The sequence below is a fragment of the Verticillium alfalfae genome, genomic scaffold, assembly GCF_000150825.1.
Source record: "Verticillium alfalfae VaMs.102 supercont1.14 genomic scaffold, whole genome shotgun sequence".
In the NCBI taxonomy this organism is placed as follows: domain Eukaryota; kingdom Fungi; phylum Ascomycota; class Sordariomycetes; order Glomerellales; family Plectosphaerellaceae; genus Verticillium; species Verticillium alfalfae.
Window position 1 is genome coordinate 101,364 of NW_003315025.1, and position 23,347 is coordinate 124,710.

The 23,347-nt window shown below is 55.2% G+C and overlaps 7 protein-coding genes across 7 annotated transcripts; 3 read left to right on the forward strand and 4 right to left on the reverse strand.

Moving 5' to 3' along the window:
- Positions 1–3: 3 nt before the first annotated feature.
- VDBG_08999 (hypothetical protein) lies at positions 4–689 on the forward strand (the record flags this gene model as incomplete). The annotated part of the gene is made up of 2 exons (XM_003000458.1): positions 4–341; positions 407–689. 2 exons carry the CDS (start codon positions 151–153, stop codon positions 582–584), a joined length of 369 nt encoding a protein of 122 aa, XP_003000504.1.
- A 2,538-nt stretch (positions 690–3,227) lies between these two features.
- On the reverse strand, positions 3,228–5,520 carry VDBG_09000 (conserved hypothetical protein; the record flags this gene model as incomplete). Its single annotated transcript, XM_003000459.1, has 5 exons — positions 3,228–3,937; positions 3,998–4,350; positions 4,409–4,926; positions 4,994–5,171; positions 5,270–5,520. 5 exons carry the CDS (start codon positions 5,518–5,520, stop codon positions 3,228–3,230), a joined length of 2,010 nt encoding a protein of 669 aa, XP_003000505.1.
- A 2,876-nt stretch (positions 5,521–8,396) lies between these two features.
- Positions 8,397–9,777, reverse strand: VDBG_09001 (hemolysin-III family protein; the record flags this gene model as incomplete). The annotated part of the gene is made up of 4 exons (XM_003000460.1): positions 8,397–9,247; positions 9,304–9,365; positions 9,419–9,482; positions 9,557–9,777. The coding sequence occupies 4 exons, from the start codon at positions 9,615–9,617 to the stop codon at positions 8,937–8,939; spliced, it is 498 nt and encodes a 165-aa protein (XP_003000506.1).
- Positions 9,778–10,440: 663 nt separating this feature from the next.
- On the forward strand, positions 10,441–12,253 carry VDBG_09002 (predicted protein; the record flags this gene model as incomplete). The annotated part of the gene is made up of 3 exons (XM_003000461.1): positions 10,441–10,845; positions 11,053–11,768; positions 11,896–12,253. 3 exons carry the CDS (start codon positions 10,441–10,443, stop codon positions 12,251–12,253), a joined length of 1,479 nt encoding a protein of 492 aa, XP_003000507.1.
- A 977-nt stretch (positions 12,254–13,230) lies between these two features.
- Positions 13,231–13,566, forward strand: VDBG_09003 (predicted protein; the record flags this gene model as incomplete). Its single annotated transcript, XM_003000462.1, has 1 exon — positions 13,231–13,566. The coding sequence occupies one exon, from the start codon at positions 13,231–13,233 to the stop codon at positions 13,564–13,566; it is 336 nt and encodes a 111-aa protein (XP_003000508.1).
- A 1,520-nt stretch (positions 13,567–15,086) lies between these two features.
- VDBG_09004 (predicted protein) lies at positions 15,087–16,673 on the reverse strand (the record flags this gene model as incomplete). Its single annotated transcript, XM_003000463.1, has 1 exon — positions 15,087–16,673. The coding sequence occupies one exon, from the start codon at positions 16,671–16,673 to the stop codon at positions 15,087–15,089; it is 1,587 nt and encodes a 528-aa protein (XP_003000509.1).
- A 2,288-nt stretch (positions 16,674–18,961) lies between these two features.
- On the reverse strand, positions 18,962–22,917 carry VDBG_09005 (predicted protein; the record flags this gene model as incomplete). Its single annotated transcript, XM_003000464.1, has 6 exons — positions 18,962–19,797; positions 20,375–20,528; positions 20,750–21,022; positions 21,163–21,216; positions 21,339–21,499; positions 21,723–22,917. The coding sequence occupies 6 exons, from the start codon at positions 22,915–22,917 to the stop codon at positions 18,962–18,964; spliced, it is 2,673 nt and encodes an 890-aa protein (XP_003000510.1).
- Between the last annotated feature and the right edge of the window lie 430 nt (positions 22,918–23,347).

The following is a 23,347-nucleotide window of genomic DNA, read 5'->3' on the forward strand; positions in this document are numbered from 1 at the left end:
TGCTTCTATGACCTTGAACAAGGTGTCACTCGGCTCGCGGCTTTGAGAAAAGAATACTGCGAGCTTAAACGTCGCGTTTCCCTCTTGGGAATTTTTTTCCAATTCCCCGCTTTGCAGTCCGCAGAGGCAAAGGTAAGGGTCATCAGGTGGATGAGGGAAATCGATTTAGATCAAGATGTCGACCACTTCCTTACCTCAGATGGCCCCAATCGACTCCTCCTATCGAAACCTGGTCACGGTGATCGCGATGTCGAAGTCCCAAAATTCAAGGCAACCGAAAGTTATATGGAGCTTGGGACTGTGTCCATAAATGATGAAGTAGACATCTTATTCGAAGATCTGTAAGAGACCCACGCATCGAAGATTGGCCTTATGTTTCGAAAACTGACCTACAACTCAAAATTAGGTTTGATATCATAGAGCCCCTTGACTGTTCGTCACGGCTATCGGTGACTTCAGAGACGATGCTATTTATTCTAAAGGCTGAGATGGAAGACTGGCCTGATGAAATTCTCGTAAAAAACCAACAGTTGGATTGGGGGGATGATTCTGACCCAGCAATGTTCGAGAGTACCTCACTGTAATAAGCTGGCCGTCGAGCGACTCGTTGGGACGAGGTCTTGGACGTATTATTACTCCTAAAGAGAAGAACAAAGGGATAATTTAATTAGGGTTCTGTATACACCGAACTGTCTCTACACTGTTTCTCCAAGATTGATTCTTTGCCTACAGCCTGTCAGCCCTGCTGCGGTTACCACCAACCCCTGTAAAGCCTACCCTTCTGACACATTGCCTCATCGCGAGCGCTGTCAGCACGTCTACCACTTTAATCGCAAAGAGAGCAGGAAAACGGAATCTTGTCACAACCGAACACTCCACGACGTGGCGAACATCGTTAGATGGCTGCGAAAAGATCAAGGCTGATGAGATCATACCAGCCCATCCTCTCATCGGGCTAGCTAGCAGCGGTTATTGGTGCTGTGGGGTTCCCCCGGGAGACGAGTTGTCGAAGAGGGCTGCGAATGCCAACAGCGGAGCCGACTTTGGCCTACGCACAGGGTTGCACCCTCCGACGAGGCGACGCTCTCTATCTTCGATGGACACCCTACAGCATGGAAATGCCGACGTTCCGCCACGGCGCATTCGCATCCTCAACGCTGGCTTTGTTCTCTACGCAGACGTCATGCCCGATAAGACCTTGGACTGGACGGCCTTTCAAGTTGCTGTCCTTGGCGGGGCCGGCGGACTTCGTCTCGGACAGTTGGGACCCCATGCACGGCTCTGACGATGATGAGCTGGAAGGCATCACGACGTGGTTCGACGATTTTAGCTTCAAGTCGGAGGGCAGGCTCGTGCGAGCCAGACGTTCCGTCCCGGCCGGGCGGCTGGGTACGACGCACTCGCGCCGAATGTCTGATGCTGCCAGTTCCAACTCAGCAATCATCGCAGACTCATACAGACTTCTGAGGTCTGCTTATGGGTGCCTGCACACATGATCATGGAGACGGAGCAGCAGATCACTGGCCATAGACACCGTTGCGGAACCAGAACGACTGTTCAGACAAGACGTTCTCAACACGACGGCCACAGCGGGCTACAGGTTGAGCAGGGAAGATGGGATGTGGAGCCCACCACAGAGCTCTATGATGGATCTCTTCTTCGTGGGTGAAGCTAGCATCGAAGATATCGTCCCCATGGGGTATAATATAGGGCATGGCTTGGCAGGCTTTCTGGAGTGGGCATCGGGTTACTCGTGATCCTTGGGGCAAAAGTATACCCCACGCTGCACTAGCAGAATGTGCGACATTGCACGTAGCGTCATCAGCGTCATCAGCGTCATCAGCGTCATCAGCGTCATCAGCGTCATCAGCGTCATCAGCGTTTTCAGTCTCAATGAATCAATTACGTATTGTCACCTGTGTCTCTACCCCCCCTTGCGAGAGCATCATAGTTACCGGGTATGCAATTTGACCTACATCATCACATTTATGAAGACAGCAATCAGTAGTGATGCGGGCATCCAGATGTCTGGTGCGTGGCGGTCAGCCAAGGAACCGACAAACCAGTCGCGGCCTTCCAAAGGCAGGGCGGCAAACGCGGCGTAATATTCGTCAGTATGAGACAGGTCGCACCACTAGGTGCCTTGTGTGCCTTCGCTACTATATATAGTCGTATTCACGACCTGCAGTCCTCATATGCTAGGCTTCACATATATCGCAACACCACGCGCCACCTGCGACGGAAACGCCCTGGACTCTCAATTCATTTCGGGAGAAGGACAGAAGTAGGAGACCCTCAGCGATATTTGGCCAGTTAAGACTGCTCTCAAGACCGAAAAGAACCAACATCCAAGAAGGTCATTCAACCTAATGCAGGAACCCCTAGCTATTTAGTTAGCCTCTTGAGTAAGGGGAAACAGGATATTTTCCCCCCTCACAACTCAAGCCGCCTAGAATCCCGAGACAACCAAACCTCAATATCAGGCCAGCGCCAGAATGACACCAAATGAATCATCCCAATTAGAGGGTACAACTCTAGTATAGCAGTGGCCAATCAAACGATTAACAGTACAGGGCGGGCACAATGTTGTAGTAGACGTGACTGAGATTCTTAAGGGGCTCGAAGACAAATATTTCGGCACGTAGACCCCGATAGTACTGTTTCCTATCTTTCTAGATCTAGTATAAACTGAGATCTTTGAAGAGCCAATAGATTACGTCACTCACACAATTAGTTATGACCGTCCTGAACCTTCCTCTTCCATTTCCACGAGACATAATTATGCCGCAATCGCTCAAAAAAAAACACCCACTTCAGTAAGAATTATCGACGTTTCTCTGATAATTCAGCGTGACGGCAACGGACTCAGCCCTCGGTGCATTGTGAGCACATCGCCTAAGACATCTTCTGTCTTACAATGCTCACCATCTGCCGCTTCCTGACCTTCTTTTGACGCCTCAACTCCACCTGCTCCGACGACCTGAGCGGGACACCATGTACAGAGTGGACATGGTTCCGAAAGTGGTCCAAGTGCTGGAACTTTTCCTTCCTACACTTCGGGTGGTCGCAGCGTATCGGCTCGCCACGTTGCTCAGCGAGCTCCCGTTCTTCCAAATGATGGTCATCAAAATGGTCATTTCTGACCACGGGGCGACAATACTTGAATGTCCGCTGCCCGGAGGAAAGCCGCTCATCGCCAATGCAGCTCGGGCACTGAGTCGGGTCCATTAGTAGGGGGAAATCATCTTGCTCAGGTGTTTAGGCGTCTCCTGCTTGATGGATATGTTCATCTGCGGTCGGGTTCGTAAGCGTTCGCGCTTGATCGTCTCCCGCCTATCGCATAACGCCACCATTGTGTTAATAGCCTCGATTCGTAGCTGGTGAACTTCCGTCTCACTCAGATCCTTGGGCTGCTTGCATAAAATCTCGGCGAGCCGGGCCCGGTCGGGAATCTCGAGGTCAATCGCTGGCTCGACATACTCCTCTTCCTCCTCGTCTCGCGCTTGCCTCTCGATGTTCCAGGTTGGCCGGTTGTAGAAGTAATGTTTCCGATATTGGTCTACAATCTTGGCCTCACGCCCTACTCGCATCGTCCTGATTGTCTCTGTGAGCTGGCGGATCTTGACTTCATACTTGTGGCCTCGAATTTGATACGACCACTGCTTTAGCGCCGTCCGCTCTTGTTGCAGCTCAACAATCTCTGGGTCGGGGGGGAGATTCGCCCACACCTCTGCCGGGACCATATCTCGCTTCGCCCGAGGATCACGGGCCAGGCTGACGTGCGCGAACAAGCGGTACAATTGATCTTCAGTCTCTTCTTCCAGAAACGTGTTTTGCAAGTCGAACTGAACCCTCTCGTTGAGGTAGGCGCCGTGAAATGTGGCGAACTTCGAATCGTGGCGCATCATTTGATCGCGTACTACGTCAGGCGCATTTCCTGAGAACCCCTTATCAGTTGCGGTCCACTTTCAGACGCCCGGGGAAAGTTCTAATATACCATTAGCCGCATCAGACGCTCCTCTGCGGAAGATCTTGGCCGTCCAGCGCTGCTCGAACCCAGCGTCCAGACTTTGTCGACCAAGGTCGTCTCTGAATTTGCTGTGCAGCATGTCCTCGGTCTTGGACAGGTCTCCACCACGCCCGAAGCGCCGAAAAACAGGAATCTTCTTCACGTCTTCCTTCCACCGGAGCGGAGTGCATTTAGTGGAACCCCAGTTCTTCGTCCCGAGGACCCGTGTAGCGTTCGTCAAGCTCGGCGCGTCGAAAGCCTGGTCATGCAGCGCGAGGGCGATCATGATGCTGACGGGACAAAATATTAACTCCCTGGTGGGCGTGAAGGAGAAGATGGTGCTAGCCTCTGTTAACGACAGCATGGTGTGACGACAATGCCTGAGAGCTAGACACTTACGGTTTTGGCTTGTTGTCTGATCCCTTATGGTGAACAAACTTGATCGACATGACCGGGATGGCTCGACGCGTCACCGGGTGCTCGACAATCATCATGGAAATGTCCTCGTAGCAGAGGGCTTTTGGGCGTCCGCGCCCTGTGGTCTGCGTGCAGGGGATCTCGTCTAGGCGCAGGGACTCTTCATCTTGTGCGACTTCAGATTCTCCTCCTTCGTCCTTGTCGGCACTTTCACTGATGGTCTGTCGTCCTTCCGACGGGACAACCTTGAGGCCAAAAAGCTCTTCCATAGAGCCGTCTTGAGGTCGCTGCCGCTGGTTGTGAACTAGCTCGGCGATCCTGGCGCCAGTATAGCTCAGAATGAGGTAGCAACAGGCTTGATTAAGCCGGTGACGCTCGCCAGGAAAGATGCTAGTGTCATAGGCTATGTTGAACGTGAGGAGAACCCGCACCTCGTCTGCACCAACCACAGGTTTACCATTCACGTTTTGGTTCGCGGAGGCCAAAGCGTGGGACCAATACTTGACGGTGGTACTGATGAAGTATTAGCAAGCCGGTTTCATGAAATCAGTGCAGTAGTGCCCGTACCTTGTAGACCTCCTTGGCATCATTCCTATCGACGTAACGGCCGGCGATGGTGGTGTACAGCTGCTGAAACTGTCGGATGTATACATGTGATGTTCCCCATGACTTGACGTTATAGTTGCCACAGACGAACAGGAAGAAGTCCATCGTTAGTTCGCATGTCAGGTTCTTGATCGTAGCCCTCCAGTCTCCAACGTTCGTCTCGGCGCACTACCTGGAAGGACAAAGTAAGTAGGCTGACGTCAAGCCGAGCCAGCATGACAACGCTGCAGAACTTACGGTTTCCCTTTCCCCAACATGCCAGACATATTGATCTCGGTCTCGTCGGCGAATTTCGGTTTAATAAAGCGAACGCTCTCGAGTCGTTTTCTGTGCGCGGCATGTTCCTCAACCGACAAAGGTAGGGGGCGATTGGACACGCGGCCGTCGGCCTCCCGCTGAGCGACAAGGTTGAGAAAGTCTGCATGATTGTTGTCAGGGGGGCCATTCGCTCCGGGCCGGCGAGCAGCGGTACAACGGCGCGAAGCCATTCGGACGGTCGCTGCGTGGGTACCGACAGGTTCGCTGACGAGGGATGGCAAAGGGCAGGCGTGGGTGTTCACGGTGGGATCATCAGAGGGTCGGCCACAGCGGATGTGAAAATGAAGTGAAGGGGGTCGAAAGGCGTTGCCGCCTTTTATGGCGTAAAATAATCTTCAAAGGTAATAAGGCCATTACCACTGGCAGGCCTCGGCCCACTTTGATCCGCGGGCGGCCGTGACACGGCGGTCGAGACTTCCATCATCTGCCTAAGTGAGTATTCCAAAGCCGAGTCAATAGCAACATAGAGTAGACTGAACGACTTCATCCTCTAAAATCGGCAAGCATGAAGCTGTTGAGATGCCGCGAGGCTTGAGACCGGGTAGCGAAATGGGTTAAACGATTTTTGGATGGTGCCACACTTCACCCCCGTCTAGGCGATTTGAGTGACTAGTGCTTTCCAACGCGGTTCAGTATTCTGTCTCATCTGCGAGCCAGCATCCGCCAATATGGCGCATAGCGGGGGCTGGACCGTGAATTCAATTACTTATGGCCAGCAGGGAATATTTGATACGAGGCTTGCCGATCTGGTTTTGTTTTTAACGTACATATATCCTGCATCATTTTTACGCCTCGAAACACTTCGTCGCCAATGTTTAATACTCATGTCTATTTATACTAGAGTAAATCCCTATACCAATCATAGCTACTTTCTCTCGCGAAATAATTCCATAGGATCAACATCGTCGTCTAATTTCGTTCACGAATTTGAGGCGAAGGGTAGGGAACATTGTGTGCATCAAGTTAATCTTTTCTCTCACACGGGCACCTAGGCTCCGCCCACACCCACATCATCTCAGTAGGGGATAGCGGAAGGGAGACCCATATCCCCTCTTGCATTTGCTTTGAAGGCCGTCAGTCATCCTAACGTGATTGAAGCCTGTCAACTTCCGCCTGCAGGCAACTCTTGGACAACTTGGCGAACTGCAGTGCTTGCATAATTCGGCGGCTGTTTTCATTGGCAACACGCGCACCTTTCTTCGATGATATCTTTGTCAACTTGTACAGTGCGTGGCAAGCCTTCTCAGCCGACTGCAACGACTGACGGTACTTTGGCACCACTTCCAGGCTGGGGCCTTTGATGCGCACCTTCCGATTGTCATGCAAGAAGCATCCCGGGCAGTCTGGCGAAACCCTAGCTGACAGTCCAAAGTGGGTCATGTCCGAGCAACCACTTGACGACGGCGTGTTTGAGAAAATGGGCTGGGCGATGATTTGGTAACCTACATGGGATAGAAAAATATGCTTCAACACCTCTTTCCAGAAGCCGTAGTCAATGCTGCTCGGGAGGTCGCACTCTGCTATGAGGAGAATAGCCGTGACCAGGAGGTACACACCGGAATCGTGAAACTTCGGGCGGATCAGCGGAGCTGAAATTGTGACGAGCAAGCCGGGTTGTGTCTTGTGGTAGTCTTGAAAATATTCTATCATGGCCTCGCGCCTGGACAAGTCGGGAAGTGATTCGTACACGGTCAGCCCGGCTGCTGAGTAGTAGCCGAGAGCCCATTGACCGTCTTGAAAGACGGGCAAAAGAGTCAAGTTGGATTCCGGGAACACTTTCGTGTTTTGATCCAGAACACTGATTCTCTGTTGGTGCTGACAAGTGATGATATTCAAGACATCGTCAACATTTTGTTTACTCAGACGGGTCTGGTCCTCCGTGGTCTAGCGTGTCAGCAAGTCAACAAGAAACAGGACGGGCAGATCTTACTGCCATGCCGAGTCTAAACATTGAAGATTTCTTCGTGTTGTGATACGTGTTTGTGTTTACAGATGAACTGGCGCCGTTGCTGCCCTTGATGGTCCAACCGCGAAGCGATTTCAGTAGAGAAACGGGAGAAGCAGCCGTTGCCCCATCTGTTTTGATCTTGGACGGGAGACAATCCGGCACTTGCGTTGACACTGGTAGGAGCTTCACGGCTCCACCAGTCTTTTGAAACTTCAACGTGGGCACAATGGCGGGAACCTGCTTGCCTTTATCGTTGTCACTTGCTCGCTTCGACTCATTCACTTTCCATTTCACTTTCCGTCGTTTGAATGACCGCTCATCAGAAGACAATGCGTCATCAGAAGATGATGATGTATCACTGGGGTGCGGACGGATGAGTCTTTCTTGACTGGTAAGGCGTGGGCCCTGTCGCTTTCTCTTCTGGGCATCCATGATGCAAAGCTTGAGATATCTAAGGATCGGTGGTTCTAGAGAACTGGGCGGACAGTAAGGTGCTTTATGCCCCTTTCCACACCTAGGGCGGGTTGAAGCCACCCGCCACGGTCGTATAATCAAATCTCAATATGAGCAACAAAGAAGATCACCGCAACGCAAATCATCTACTTAAGGCTGCATGCAGTCAGTACTCTAATAAACGTGTATCTGGCCTCCATCTCGATCCCGCAGACTGACTCTGATATTTCGAACTTCGTTTAGTACGTCGGCACTGGCGTAGAGGATGTATCGCCGAGCACGAACCTAGGGGGAGGTCACAGTTGAATGCTCAATATTAAACTACAAGGCCTGCGTAGCTGCCTTAGCCGATGTCTCCACTCTCAGCACACCACAACGAAGGGACCATGGGCATTCCGTGGACTATTACGTGAGCAGGATTTCTCTTGATCGTCCAAGAAACAAGCTTCTCTGCCAGCATACCACGAGACTTCTGTCCTCTCTGCCCTTTCCGACGGCTGGTCCAGACTACACCGTGACGGAAGGGTTACGGTTTAGTTCCCTCATCTTTTCCTGTCTGCGGCTTCCGGCGGATGTGTCCAGAATCTCTTCGTCACAAGGACTTGGAAGAAGCCTAGGAAGTCGGCTCCAAAGCAGCACACATTTGATGAATGGTGAACTGAGGCTTAGCTTCAGTTTTTTATGATGCCAATCCGCTCTATCTCCAGGAGAACCCTCCAATGTATGCCCATCATCTCATTTGCAGATCATGATCGTGATTGGCGCTTGAATGATTATCCCTTCGTTCGACCACTCATAGAACCTCCTGTCTTGCGCTTCTCGGGATCGCCAGCTGAACTAGACCGTTACACCGCATCCATACTCCAGCAAGCACGAACCCGTGCATCCAGTTATGGCCCTGCCCGGCAAGGTCACACCTGCCAGGCAACCACCGCTCTGGTGCTTTGTAGAGATACAGCGAGGCCCCTATTGAGTTGAGCAACGCAAGCCAAGAAACGATCTAAGACCCATTCTCTCGTCGAGCTCCGCAAGCCCGAATGCATACAAGCCGTGGAGCACCGGCGCAAAGAGACCGATACCGAAACATGTATAGACAAGAACACGCGGTTGTTGGTCCCCCGTCTCACGAAAAGCAGGTCGTAGCGTAGCTAGGCCGCTCAGCACGGCGGGAGGCCGACATAAGAGTCAGATGGACCGTGTATGCAGTCCGCTGGCATCGAAAGACAAAATGGGCGCCAGAAAAGTCCAGTTCCCCACATTAACAAGACGATACCCTAAGTGATCCATCTGGTTGCTAAGTCTGTAAACACTGCGGCTGTGGTTACTGAACGTATGAAAGGCTGCAGAGAAGAAGAAGCATAAAGCCACTGACATGTCAAACATGCCGATGGCAAACCTATCGGAGGTCAACAGAGCAGTGGTGTCGTCTTTGATACAATCATCGAAAAATTGATGAAGAAACCACAGCGATCCCAGGGCATGCGACCAAATGTTGACTTTGTCACTGGTCAGAGAGGCGATGTTCATCGCATCTAGTATGAAGCTACCGCACCTGTTTCATTGTGGAGTTCAAGTGTACTTTGCAAACATTGCCAGTACGAAAACGACACATCACTATGCGGTCGATTAACGTCGCGTCTCATATTCGGGCATTGAGGGCACACTACCGATAGCCCGAGAGAATGAAGCTGTTGTCCCTGTGCAGTGTTGTGGCCGAAAAGCTGGCCTCTGCTAAGCGTGTATTGAACAGTGAGCTCGTCGTGTAGGCGATGCGGGACGAAGTCGATAGGATTTACAACACTTACGGACAGGGTGCAGGGCTGGCGTATCCGTCTCGAACCGAGTCCTTTCGTGTTGAATTTCCATGTTGCAGTACAAGCTTGAAAAAAATCACTAGTGTGTAGTATGGACTATCGGAAGATGTTCGTGAACAAGAAAGAGTGAGCAAGAAGGACTCGCCGGCAAGTCGCAAGTCAAGAGTCCAGCAATGCATTTGCAAGATCCAATGTGCTGAGGGCAGCAAATCGCGAGTGAGCCCAAAAAACCCTCCCGTCCCGGGGGCACCACGTCTTATGATACATGTCCTAGACATGATCGGTGCCAACGTTATCGAAAGCCTGTTGCCTTTAGCTGCATCGGAAGTGGTCTGCTCTGCAGTGTGTTGTCTTGCGGGACGATCACCCCGACAGGAACATAACCGCTCGTAACGTCAGGGTTGCAGTGTCGGTCTTGCTTCGTTGATCATCAGGCCGTGATGGTCAACGTGGGGCGTCTTGACCAATCGTGCGTGAAAGTTCAGCGACCCATGCCCTGAGATGTGAGATGGGTCATAGTGCAAACCTTGTTTTGTTATCAGCAGTGGAACCGACGGTGCGCGATCTCACCTTTGACGTCTGACAATTGCCATCTGACAACCGACGTCCAGCAATTGACGTCCGGCTATTGGCAGCCTGCGTCCCGGATCCATGGTGGGACATGCCTCGCCCATGATCAACTCTGGCTTATGACCGACAACGAACATGCAACATGGGACGGCCGCCTGTTGCCCTCGCTATTTAGCTCGCAGGGCGACCGTCGCCTGTCGTGGCGGCGCACGACATGCTCCCACTTCTCATAACCGGTCATAACGCGCAAGGCAGCGTGATAACCCAGTGTCCAAGACCGACGCCCCCCCACAGCCACCAAGACGATGAAGTTCCTCCTCCTTTTCCCTCTCGTGCACGCCGGCGTGCTGGCCTGCACGACGGCCCCTGCATCTGCATGTCAAGTCCTGTCGTCGCCCTCGAGGCCGGTCGGTCGGTGGTGTCTGCCGAGTACGTTGGTCCGTTCGCGTGGAGCGTTGCCGGGTGTGATGCGGCTCGCAGCGAGTGATGCTGTTGGTGTGGCCGTTGGCGCAATGCTGCTCGCTCGTAGGGCGTGGTCGTGGTGTGGGTGGCATGGTCTGTTGCTGTTGCTAACCGCAGCTTCTAGTGTGGAGGACGCGCTGGATCGACGGTGCGGGGCCACCCTCCAGTTCGACAATCCGGACTTCCTCCCCGTCAGCTATGCCTTCGAGGCCATTCCCTGCTCAGGTCGCAGGGTCGCCAGCTTTGTGGTGCCGACAGGGGCGCCCAGCGGCGATGCACACATTACATGGTAGGATGGCGCACCTGCATGCCCAACTGGTCACGCCTGAGCGATCGCGCCCGACGGACGAGACGGGCGACGAGACGGGCGCCCAGGACAGGCGACCAGGACAGGCGACCAGGACAGGCGACCAGGACAGGCGACGCGACAGACATCCGCGCTAACAGGTTTCTAGGCAATGCGCGGGATTACCGCCAACGTGCTCTCGCGCCACGATCGCCGGAGGCCGCGGCGACCCCCACCTGCCACTGGTGAATGTCGGCCGGATTGGGTGCGTGTCGGAGTCGGTGGTGACACGGAGTACGCTGGCGACAATCGTGCGGTCGTCGACGACGTTTGTCTCGACGGTGCCGACGCTGGTGACGCAGACGACGACCGACTTTCGCGTCGCGTTGAGCAGCGCACCCTGGTTCGAGCAGCGTGCCAGGCTCAGGCAGCAACCTGGTTCAAGCAGCGCCCCGGCTCCAAACAGGGCAAAGGCCCGGGCGAACCACGGGACGAGCACGGAAGGATCGGCGGACGGGCGCCCCCCCCCAACGGGGGGCGATGTTTTTCGGGGGTCGGGGATCCCTGGCCTTCGGCCACCATCCCTCCCCAAGGGTTGCAGGCATCACCAACCAGCGAGCCACACGTCCTTCGACCAGAACCGGGCCAAGGCGGGGCGCATCGCCCCCCTCCGGCTGGCGCGCCCCTAGACGGACAGACCACACCCGGCGCGCAAGCGAGCGTGCCCCCGGCGGCGTCGTCGTCGTCGTCGTCGCTCTTCCAGGTCAGCATGGCGTCCAAGGTCGTGCCATCTACGGGTCTGACTGTGGTCGCCACGGTTGTGTCGACGCTGGTGTCGACCATGACCGTCGTCCAGACCGTGACGGCCAGCTGCTCCGCGAGGACGTGAGTGCGACTGACGGCAGGCCATTGTCATCGAACTGCCATTGCACCGTTGTCAAACTATATAAGATGTCGACCCAGCGTGGCCAGCTTTCTATCCTAGCGACTGTAGCGTTGTGACTGTATCTAGCGTTCTACGCAGCTATCTCCCGCCTGATTGTATCACTGTCTTTGGCTTCCTCGTCCTCTCCTGCCCATCTTCCGCCCTCCTGCCCACCTTTCGCCCTCCTGCCCACCTTTCGCCCTCTCCTGCCCATTTTCTCGCACTGCTCGCCCTCCTCCTCTTCCCCCTCCTCGCCTTCCCTTCCACATGGCTCATCTGCCGTCGCTCCGGCCGTCCAACGGCACGCGAGACCCTCGCTGTATCTGTCCGTCTGGCTTCCAACTTCTTCGTCTTGAGAGACTTGAGGGATGCGGAGACAATACTCCGGGGGGCGGAACCTCGCAGTTCTTCCCACCCGGGCCACATGCCCATCGTGACCCGTTGATGGCCATCCTGCAGACGCTGCATCGGCTGGACACACTGGTGAAGAGACTGGCCGACGCAAACGTCGATCGTCGAGTACGTGTTGTGGCACAATGGCGCAGGTCAGGCGAGCGAAGCTTATGCGGCAATAGGACATTCCATCGACGGAGGAGCCGATGGTGGCACCGTCCACGCTGGAGGCACTGGACAGTGGCATGCTGACGCCTCTATCCATGACCTCGCAGGAGTGATTGGCTGTTGGCGTTGCGCGAGGGTGGGTGTGATGCGCTGTGCGTTAGTGTCAGATAGTTTCAATACTTCTCCGGACCTGTTTTCCATGTCATGACGTTGCCGTGTATTATCGTCAGCTGAAGGATGGCTCAGCAAGCTCGTGCCCGGTAGTTCCTGGCTTTGCCTGTGTGCCTGGCTTTGCCTTTGTGCCTGGCTTTGCCTGTGCCTGGCTTTGCCCGGTTGTGCCTGACTTTCATGCCTGTTCGTGCCTAGCCCGTCCGATTCCCGAGGACATGGCACGCTAAGTGACGCCAGGACAATAGACTGTCTTGGCTGCAGAGGAGGTGGAGGCCAGGTGGGGTCAGGCTCGACCTGGGATTGGCGCGTTGGTCGTCGGTCGGTCGGTCCTCGATTGCAGCGTCGCATGAACCATCTACCCCTCGCCGTCGCTTACGTGCCCAGCACGTAATCGCCGATAACCCGGACGAGCGCCGAGCTGTCGAGCAGGCGCATACGCACGCAAGGACGCCACTGCAGTAGGTCCGGCATGCCTGGTGGGTCGACTGCGTAGCCGCCCGGGCCTGGACGGGGACTGTCTATCGCCGGAGCAGAATGTGCAGGCCGGCGTGCGGCGTGCGATGTGCGATGTGCGGGGGCCGCGGCGGGTTGGCCATGGCTATAAAGCAGGCGGCATCAAGCGGGCGGTGTCCAGAGCTCGCTTCGGCATCTTCGCCTTCTCGTTCTCGCAGCATTTCATCTCATCCTGCCATGGGCGACCCACGTGTCCGAGATTTGTCCACGGGCGTGCTTTCGTTCCCGGGCGTGCCTCCATCCCCGGGCGCGCCTCTGTCCCCGGGCGTGCGCCTGTCCCTACGCCGGTGGGACGAGCCGCATCCGCTGTATAAGCCGGACTACCGCTATCTGTGCGAAAACCTGCGCGGCGTCATCACGTACTGGCAGCAGGAATATGAAGAGTTGCGCGTGGCATCCACGGCCTACATCGACGGTCTCCAAGAGGAGATCCGCCGCTTGGCTACCGAGCTGGCCGCGGCGAAGAAGCGCGACCAGGAGGTCTGTCCGCCCGTCATCTCGTTCTGTGTGTGACCGCATGCTGACCGAGCAAGGCGTGTGAGCCAGCAGCGCCTACGACACCAAAGGCGATGTGTGCTTTTCCGTGGGATACGTGAGGATACGTGAGGCGGTTGTGTCGGATTCCGTAGACGGACGATTAATTATGGCCTTGTACTTGCCAACGCACCGCCCGCCCACCTGTGACTCGCGTGACCCGTCTTCTGATCTTGAAGGAGTTCGCTTTCGAGCCAGCGGCTGCTGGTAGTGAGCCATTCCTGTTACTAGTAGCCAGCGCCAGGCATTGGTTCGGGATGGCCGGGCGCCCTCTCGACGGCGGGCGCTTAACAGGGGCTGCTGGCAACCCGGAGCGTGGAGAGAGCGGCTGCTGGTGGCCCCGAACCGCATATCAGTCGGCTCGGCTCCTGGTAGCGGAGCGCCTGTCATGTAGGCGCTGCTGGCAGCCCCGACCAAGCCGCATACAAAGCCGCTGAGGCTCCTGGTCGAGGCACTGCTGGCAGCCCCACCCGGAGTCGTGCATAGCCGCCGGGCTCCTGGTAAGAGGGCGCGTGCCACTGAGGCGCTGCCGACAAGGCCGCGTTTGAAGCTGCCATCGGCGCTGCCATGACCCGGCCGTTAAGCTTGGCACTGTTGGCCATCCGTGATGCCATCCGTGATGGCCGTTCCGGACAGGTCCTCGCATCACCGCGTGTCCTCGCTCCCTGCGTTTTCACTTGCTTGTCCTGCGTTTTCACTTGCTCGCCCTGCATTTTCACTTGCTTGCCCTACTTTCTCGTTGTATGACTGCGGCGAACACCATGTGTTTCTACGATCAAGACGTCTGGACGTGTCGCCACTGGCAGTGGCGGCAGCGTCTCCAACCTTGTGCACATGCACAACACCAACGCCGACCTTGCCGTCTCAAGTTGATTCAGACCGCACGCTTTCACCAGGCGCCGTGCCCAGTATGCCACGCCGTCCACAAACACATGTATATGCTCCGCGCGACAGAATCGTACATCCATCGACGCCATGTCGACCCGCAACCCTTGCTCGAGCCCGCTGGCAAGCAGACCAGCTTCGCTCCATCATCGATCAGCTCGAACGACGCGTCTCGAGTGATAACCTCATCGTGCCGGTTGGCGCGCCGATGGCCAACAGGTCGAGTCTGGCTGCCGCAGGCCCTCGGACGGCTGTCCAGCGCCACGCACCCGCCCGAGCGCGGCTCTCGGGCGGTCTTCCCTGGATACAGCATGGCACCTTTGGTGGCCACACTGGCCGGCTCCCCCCTTCCAATCGGTCTCTTGACCAGTCTTCGGGCCGGTCTCCTTCTCTTGGTCTGCTCTCGATCGACCAGCATAACCCTCGTGGCCAGAGTCGGGGCGGTGCGGGGACTGTCAGAGATGCCAGCCTCATATACCGTCCCTCCGCGGCCCGCTTCATCTGCGTCCAATGCGGCAAGGAATTCAATCGACGGTGTGTCGGGGAGAAGCATGTGGCCAATCGCCACGATATGGCCCCACCTAGAGAGACAATCCGGAAGACAGATGGAGTGTCTATGGTATCCGCAGCTGGGTAGGCGCCTCGTCGTTGGAATGTCCCAGATATTGCACCGGAGCCGAGAGAGACATCGCGGAGCCTCTAGGCACTATCTCGAGATCACAATACTTGTTCACCATGCTTTCCGCCGTTCTCCGTGTCCATAATCCCTTTCTCTTCTTTCTGCAGATCAGAAGTACAATCCATTCGGGTGCCTCGGCCAGAAACTGATGCTGGGCATTGGTGCGCTGCCAAGGGGAGACCCTGATGCAATGGCCATAGATGAGTTGGTAGATATCTAGGATACGTGGGTTTCTCTTGAGTGCGTGTTTCACGTGTCGCATGGTGCTTATAGTACGTGTGCTGTCCGATATCCACTTTGTCACAGCTGTCGTCAAGGTCGCTTGGTGGGCTAGAAGAGACGCAGCGACTTTCAGATACACATTCGTAGGGTGCGCTGTATATGTCAGAGCCCAGGCCAAGGCGGTGAGGCCTCCTTCATCCAATGCATCAACAAGGATGCCCGGCAGGGCCAGGAGATAGTCGACAGCCTTGGGATGGTTCCGAACCAGATGCGTCAAGAGAGGGGCCCCGGAAGAACGAACGATAGCGTTTGGGTTCGCTCCACGTCCCAAGAGCTTGTTGACCAGAATTCTTTTGGTATGCGAAGTCTGGCCTTTTCTTTTGAAGGAGGGTATTGGTATGACGACCTGAAGAGCTGGGTCATAAGCACCAGGCACGTCAGACAAGTCGAGCGCTGCGAGGATGTGAAGAGCAGCGGAGAACCGGCCGGCATGGCAGGCGTACTCCAGAATGGACACTTGTATGCCGCCATGTGGCACCTCCTGCTTGAGGTCGGCACCGCAGAGGATCAGCTCGGATATCATCTCGTCATCGGCGAACGGCGAGCGTATGGCGTACGACAATGGCGTGTAGCCACAGCTGTCCCTGCTATCGACGTGAACGCCATGCTGGCCAATCAAAAGGGCAGCCACGTTCTGTAGGCTCATGGCCGCCGACACATGGAGGGGGTTGATGTCGGTCAGACGCGGCAAAGCGCCATGGGTGCTGGAAACGAGGTTCAGGATGCGAGACGTCAGCAGATGGTATGGATGAAAACCATGCTGCAGCAAGTGGAGAACCACGGTATCTCGACCCTCTTCGACGAGAAGTTCAAGGCAAGAGACTGCAACAGATTCAGGATACATGTCCCTCAGTTGAGATTGCGCCGAGAGAAAGCAATCCCGGTAGACCATTTGTGGTAGGCGTAGGTGTTCAAATGGCTTGAGGGAAATCTGACATTGCTTCCGTAAATTCGCGCCAGCCTCGACGGCCTTGTTCAGGACCGAAATGGTGACATTGTCTTCTTGGCAACGCGCTGCCCAGATGATGGACGATGCATGCGAATATTGAACGTTGTTTGCATACAACCAAGTAGTATAGGCATGCAGCAGTTGCTTGCAGCTTCGTAGGAGCGCCGAGATGGACTTTTGGTCGCAGCGGCTGATGATACCGTTGAGGAGCTCGGGAGGGAGGCGACACAAAGGCCCATGTTGAACGGCCGTGCAGTCGGAAGTGAGCTTGCGGGAGTCAGTGGGTGCCATTTCAGTTGTAGCGAATGCCATGTGCGTCTTCCGCGCCATGGACCACAACGTTAGCGTTGTGCTCGTGGGTGAAGATGGGGCGGGTGAAGAAGAGCTTGAGAGGGAATGATAGCTCGGTGAGCGATCCTGGCAGCAGCCAAACACTGAAAAGAGGAATCAGGCTTTCTTTATATACACACATGCGCCACTTAGTCTCTGGGCTGGCTGGCAGCCATGGCTGGCCAACACATAGTGGCACAGCAGGGAGTTGATTACAGAGTTCCAGGAAGAGTACGTCGACGAGTACGCTCAGGACGAGTACGCCCACGGGCCGTGAGACGGACGAGGCGTTCATTGGCTAAGGATGCAGGCACAAAGGGGTAACTGGGGGGGGGGTGGTTGGAAGAGTGGCAAGTAGAAAGGGTGGGAAAGGGGGAACTCATGGGAACTGTGACGCGCTTCTGTGACACCGGCTTTGTGAAGCCACTTCTGTCTCCGCCTAGACCAATAGACCACAAGAAATAGACCACAGGAAATAGACCACAGGAAATAGACCACAACAGTGATCATGCCCTCTTGCCTGTCGCGCTGGACCGATATGATCCGAGTCGGCCTCGCGACTTCTGCCTCGACCGGTGCTGCCGCCGAGCCTCTGCCACCTCCCTCTCCTTTCCGAACGATGCTCCTTACCGAGATACGTCACAACATGGCCACATCACACCAACCCTCGAATCATCATTCGGGTCGCGGCCTGGCTACTCCGCACGGGTGCCTTGGGAGATGCCGTGCTTGCGTCTCGTGCTCCTTGACTCCCACCCTCGCTTCACGCGATGCCAGATGATCTCTCACGCAGGTAGGCGATACGCCATAGCCTGTAGGGTGGGCCTAGACTGCATGCCGTCTACACCTTCCCTGTTTTCCACGTTCATGCGTATGCCTTGAGTGTGTTGAGGAACTCCACGGCAAGTGGGAAACGGATGGTATAAATCTGGACACGCTCCACCAGTCTACCGTCCTCATCGCGTCGGTCATCTCTGATTTACTAAACATTGATCCAATACAAGAGCCTCTCAATGATACCCTGCCCAAGAGCCTCACAACATCACTCTTCTCTCTTCCACTGCCCTTCCTTTATGGTGGCTTAGGTCCATCCATCTCCTTTCCCACGTCCTTCCACCACATGGTTACTCAATCGCCGTCTCTCCATCCTGCCTCCCTGAACATGGGCACGGCCGCCAATCCATCTGGACAATGTGCCGCCGAGGCAGTGCGACTTGCCGCGGCAGCCTTGATTTATATGCACGGTACTGGAGATGCTGGTAACGCCGTCGACCCTTCTCAACGCTGTCTTTCGCCAGACATCTTCCAGGAAGACGTGACGCAAGCCTCGGAGGCATGTTATGACGGAGATCCGACATTGTCCGCGGTCCAGGAGCTGCATGATGGACCATGGGACAGCCTCATCCCCCCCCCGATACTTCTTTCGGCCTCACAGACTTCATACCAGACGGGGTGTGTGGCGACGTGGCATCTCTGTCAGTAGCGTTTGCTTGTGCAACGACGGGTGCGACATTTTCCCGTGCAACGACGCTTGCGATATTTGCCTGCGCAGCGGTGAATGCGACGATACGGTGTCGCAGGGGGCCTGCTGGGAGCAAGGCGTAGATTTCGCCGGCTTGACCCCGCTCGATGTCTGTCTCGCCAAGCATACTCTGGACCTGGAACAACATCGAGCTAGTGTTCAAACCTCAGCGGAGAAGCCAGGTCTGGGTGTCCGACGCCAGCCCGGAAAGAATCGAGTTTGAACCCCGAAGTAGCATAGAGACAGCGCACGGGACACTGAGCTGGATAGATGTCCACCCGGGCGGCACCGCTAGCTTTGCTGTCCGGCTGTGTTGGAGCGCAGATCAAAACGTTTTCTGCGGCCAGGACGAGATTCGCGGAAAGAGGCTGGCCATCAGCTTTGAAATGGCACAAGCTCTGCTGCTAGCTGTCGGGAAAAGTCAGCCGTTAAATTATGAGTCTGTCAGGTTGTTGAGTGGGAGCATCACGAGACGACGGGTCACACGGACGTAGGTGCGTCTGCACGGAACTACAAGAGCTTGCTGGCGGCTGCACATGGCATGCCAATATGTCCGACGGGAACGGCCACACGATGGCAAGACAACGACAAACAGTCAAGATGGTCACCGGGGGGCAACCGCATTGGGAAAAGGGGCCAAAAGAGGCTTCTTGCGCTATGACGAGCATCTCTCCTTCCCAGTCATGTCTATCTCTCTTTCCTAGCCACCTCTATCTATTTTCCCTAGTCATATCGACTCGTCGCTGTCCACATCGTCCTCGCTGTCCTCGCCGCCGGTGCCATGGATGCCCCCACCATGACTGCAGCTCGGAAACGTGAAATCGCTCTCTCCAACCCGTTCGTGACGTTCCAGGCATTCGGTCAACCACTGATGGCTGACTATCCAGAGCGGCTCCCGGTCGGGTCGTGGATCATGCATGAGGACGTGCTGGACGAGCGAGTCGTGCCGATTGAGTTCCTTTTCGGTGACGCAGAAATGCGTCAAGACATCTGGCCGTACGCCCGTCCTGTGAGTGCCACCTAGTCTGATAATGGCGTTGCGCACGCCGTCGTAGCTCTCACTCCCTTTGGGCAAAGGAAAGCTGCTCGTGAAGGCGATGACACAGCCTGTGAGCGGGGCATATTTTGGATTCCGCCGCGTATTCAAAAGATAATGTGACACGGGCAGAAACTTGCCTTGGTCATATGATCCTTGGAGCCATTCGAAAGAAACGACAGCCGCCCGCAGCTGCGTGGCTCGGAAGGCATCCTGGTGCAGATATCGAATTCGGTGGTCCGTAGAACATAAGACTTGCGTCGTTTCGTAAACCTGCTCATGGTAGCTCCCGCCGAGCCTGTAAATCCAGGTCTTGACCTCTTGCAGAGAGATCTCATTAGGCAGTGGGCAGCTCACGGCGATGTTCAGTGCCGCAAACATGTCAAATTGATGCGGGAATATTAGTAGGCCATGGCCTGGCGGCCGTGCAGTCTTTGAATACAGTCGGGCAGTCTTCAGCTGGCAGGCTGGCAGTCGGGCGATCCTTGACGCGCATTCGCGACCAGCCCTCACCTTATAGACATACGCTGTACATGTACAGAAACAGACACTCTCTTTGCCCTTCTACTCGCCGCAAACCCACCACGCAGAAGTGTATTTCGACCATGGCCGCTAAATGACGAGCAGGAAGCCAGTCGTGATTTTCTTAGATGGATTTAGTGGCTTGCGCGCGCCGAAACGAATGGTGAAAAGCCAAAGGCGACTTGAGCGATTAGACCCGGTCCGCCGAGCGGACAAAAGCAGGCATTGGCCGACGGGCAACGACAGTGAGCGCACAGACCATGTGCTGTCTGATTCAGGTTCGGATCGGACGCGCGTTGGACAGCGTTGTTCGCAATTTGCTTGCCAAAGTTAGGCTTGTACTGTCAGGCATTTTTTTCGCGCTCCTTAAGGTATGTGGTGAGGCGCGGACGGTACGTGTCTTGCAGTCGGCTGCCGGTCAGAAGCACACACAGACATTCGTAGCGCAGAGCAGGGCCGTTCACACGTCATGAGTGCCCCACTTCCGCTTCTCGTCCACGAGGCGACAGACGAATGCTTCACAGGTCTGGTCAAGGTCGTGATTGCCTGTCCACTTCCGCAACAGGTGAGTATGGAACTCACGAAGCTTTGGATTCAGTCGCTCGGCGGGACCTATCAAAAGCATGTCGGCTCGACAACGACGCACGTTTGCATCGAGCCGAGCCAGTACTATTCCTCGAGCCACGATGTCAGAATGGCAAGATCGAGGAACATCGTTCTTGTCACTCTGGGCTGGCTACAGATTCTTACGCCGAGGGCAGGTTCGTGAATAGTTGCGACTACGACCTTGCTGCATTGTGTGCACACGCCGCTCCGTTGCGGGGGTGCGTGATCGCTTTCACATCCAGCTATCCGCGATCTCGTGGCGTTCCTGGTTTCAAGCTTGTCGAAGAGCATATCGTCAATCTGGGCGGGATCTGCGATCAGGCTAGCGAGCCTATCCACACCCTGACACACCTTTGCGCGACCGAGGAGGAGATTCGTCATCAAGGCATTTACGTGAAAAATGTCCTCCATCGGGCGAAAAGCGACGAGGACAAGGCCTTCCATCTCGTCAACCACCAGTGGCTTGTGGAATGCCTGAGGCAGGGAAGAAGGGTAGAAGAGGACCTTGATGTCCTGCCACTGTCCTGGTGATGAATATATCGACTCGCGAAGTAGACGCGGAGAGGGCAAAACGGAGGCAAAGCCGGGAAGACAGGACGTAGAGACGGGGCGAGCTGAGGATGGCTGAGTACGGGGATATCACAGCCGAAAACAAGGGAACAGATAAGAGAAAAAGAAATGTCAGGATGATAGAGGCCTATGGTCAACTTGAGCGAGCATCATGCGTCTCTGTTGGTGCCAGCCACTGCTGTGTGTGATCTTACTGAAGGTCTAGTCCTCGAAACAGGGGCGAGCGGATTCGCATGCAACCAAGAGTGCTGGCACGTCAGGTCAGCTTAAGAGCAGATCACGAACATCTCTCTACAAAGGCGGCTGCTCCCAGCACACACCAGCTTCCGAATAGAACTTGTTTTTCTACTTCATACCCTCGCCAACCAACCTCCGTGATTTCGTCATGCTGCCTGACCTGCCAAGCTTTCCCGCGTCCTGCAGTTGTCACTGCTGGCCTGCTTTCACGCAGTCCTTGCTCATCAAGGTGATCAAGGGAAACGACAATTTCTGACGAATTGCGTGGCGCTCTACGCCCCAGGCTCACCGTTTCTTCATGGATGGAAGCCAAAGCATCTTTACTTCATCACCAGCCATGCCGGTCTTGGCTCCGGCCCGGATATCACACATGAGGTCAGTATGCTGGGGTCGCTTCATGCTGGAGCACTTTCACGTCGACATTCGCACGGATACAAGCAACAATCGAAGGTATCCTTCAACTGATGAACTAATCGAGGAGTAAGCTATCAGCTACGCCATTCTCTAGGAAAATAACTCGTGTTGTCTTCCTCTTCGCTCTCGTCCTCGTCCTCCTCTCGGTCCTCTTCTTCACTCTCTTCGCTTTTGTCTTCGTCCTCCTCCCGGTCCACTTCTTCACTTTCTTCGCTCTCTTCTTCGTCCAGCCTGTCGTGTATGTACGGACCAACATGTACTAGAGAGCCCTGTTGCGAGCAGGCGTCTAGCCAACCATGATTGACGAAGGAGACTTTGTGGAAGTACGAGAGGACAGCTTGCGGAAGCTTGTTGTATGTCGCTCGCGAGGCCACAAAGTGAGTAGTATCCTTCGAGAGACTAAATAATGATACCCCTCCAAGATGAACGACTTCTTTCTCAAGCTGCGCCTTGGTCATATAAGGGGATTCGTCGGCTACGACAATGCCACAGTTATACAAAGGCCTCCCGGGGTCGAATCGAGCCAGGGTGGTTTCTTCCTCGCTTTCCTCACGGTCTTCCTCGCTTTCCTCACGGTCTTCCTCACTTTCCTCACGGTCTTCCTCACTCTCCTCACTCTCGTCACTCTCTTCGTCATCTGCTTCACTCTCGCCTTCCATGTTTTCCCCAACCGCTGTCGACAAGGTAGCTTCTAAGCAACGAAATATAGCATTGATATGGTCAATGCATTCCATGCGCTCTGCGTCACTCTCGCCCTCCGTTTCTTTTTCGACCGCCTTCATCACACGGAAGTAGAGAATTCGGAGTAGGATGGTGATATTGCCACAGCATTCCACGCGTTGCGCCTCGCTCTCTTCCTCGCTCTCTTCCTCGCTCTCTTCCTCGCTCTCTTCCTCGCTCTCTTCCTCGCTCTCTTCCTCGCTCTCTTCCTCGCTCTCTTCCTCGCTCTCTTCCTCGCTCTCTTCCTCAATTTCTGTCTCACTGTTTTCCTCATCCTCCCCGCGAAGGGTCCATGGTTCTTGAGAGATGGGATATTCAAGGGGGTCCACAAAGCGGCCAGCTGCGAATGAATCTTGAAGCCAGTCGAAAGAGACAGTGACACCGCCTTGCCGTGCCACCTGGAGGCGAGTCTGTGGTGAATCTCGGTCGCGATCCTCAGAAGTGCATAACACGTCGGTGGTTGAGAGGACCCGTTCATGGAACGTCCCGCTGAGCCTCTGGATGCCCCGTTTGACATCCTTGATCGATATCTCAGCTGGCAAGGGGCAGTTGATAGCAACGCTAAAGTTCTTCATCATGGTGATGATCTGTTATATGGTGCTGCACGCGGTGTGGTTGTGTCAATCGCGTCCGAACGTGAGCCAATTGCGTCTGAAGTGAGCCATGTCTTATCTCTTGTACTCGTCTGCTGTGATGCAGGTGTGGGTACACTGTCTGTCTGATCTTACATAGGGAATTTGGGCTTCGAAGATTCATTCTAGAAAGGTCCATTCTCAAATCCCGGGCATGCGTCTGTTCCTGCCAATGAAATTCAAGTTACGCACGTCTTTACGTCAGGCCACCTACAGCCCTGAATCGGACTCAGACGCCGTACAAAGTGCCACAATGTCGAAAGCAAACATTAGACCTTGACAAACAGCAGTCGCGCGGCCAGCATCCTGTTCTTGCACTGAGGCGCGGCCGTCATCGAGCCGGGATCGTCATCACTTGTGGTCAGCCAACACACGG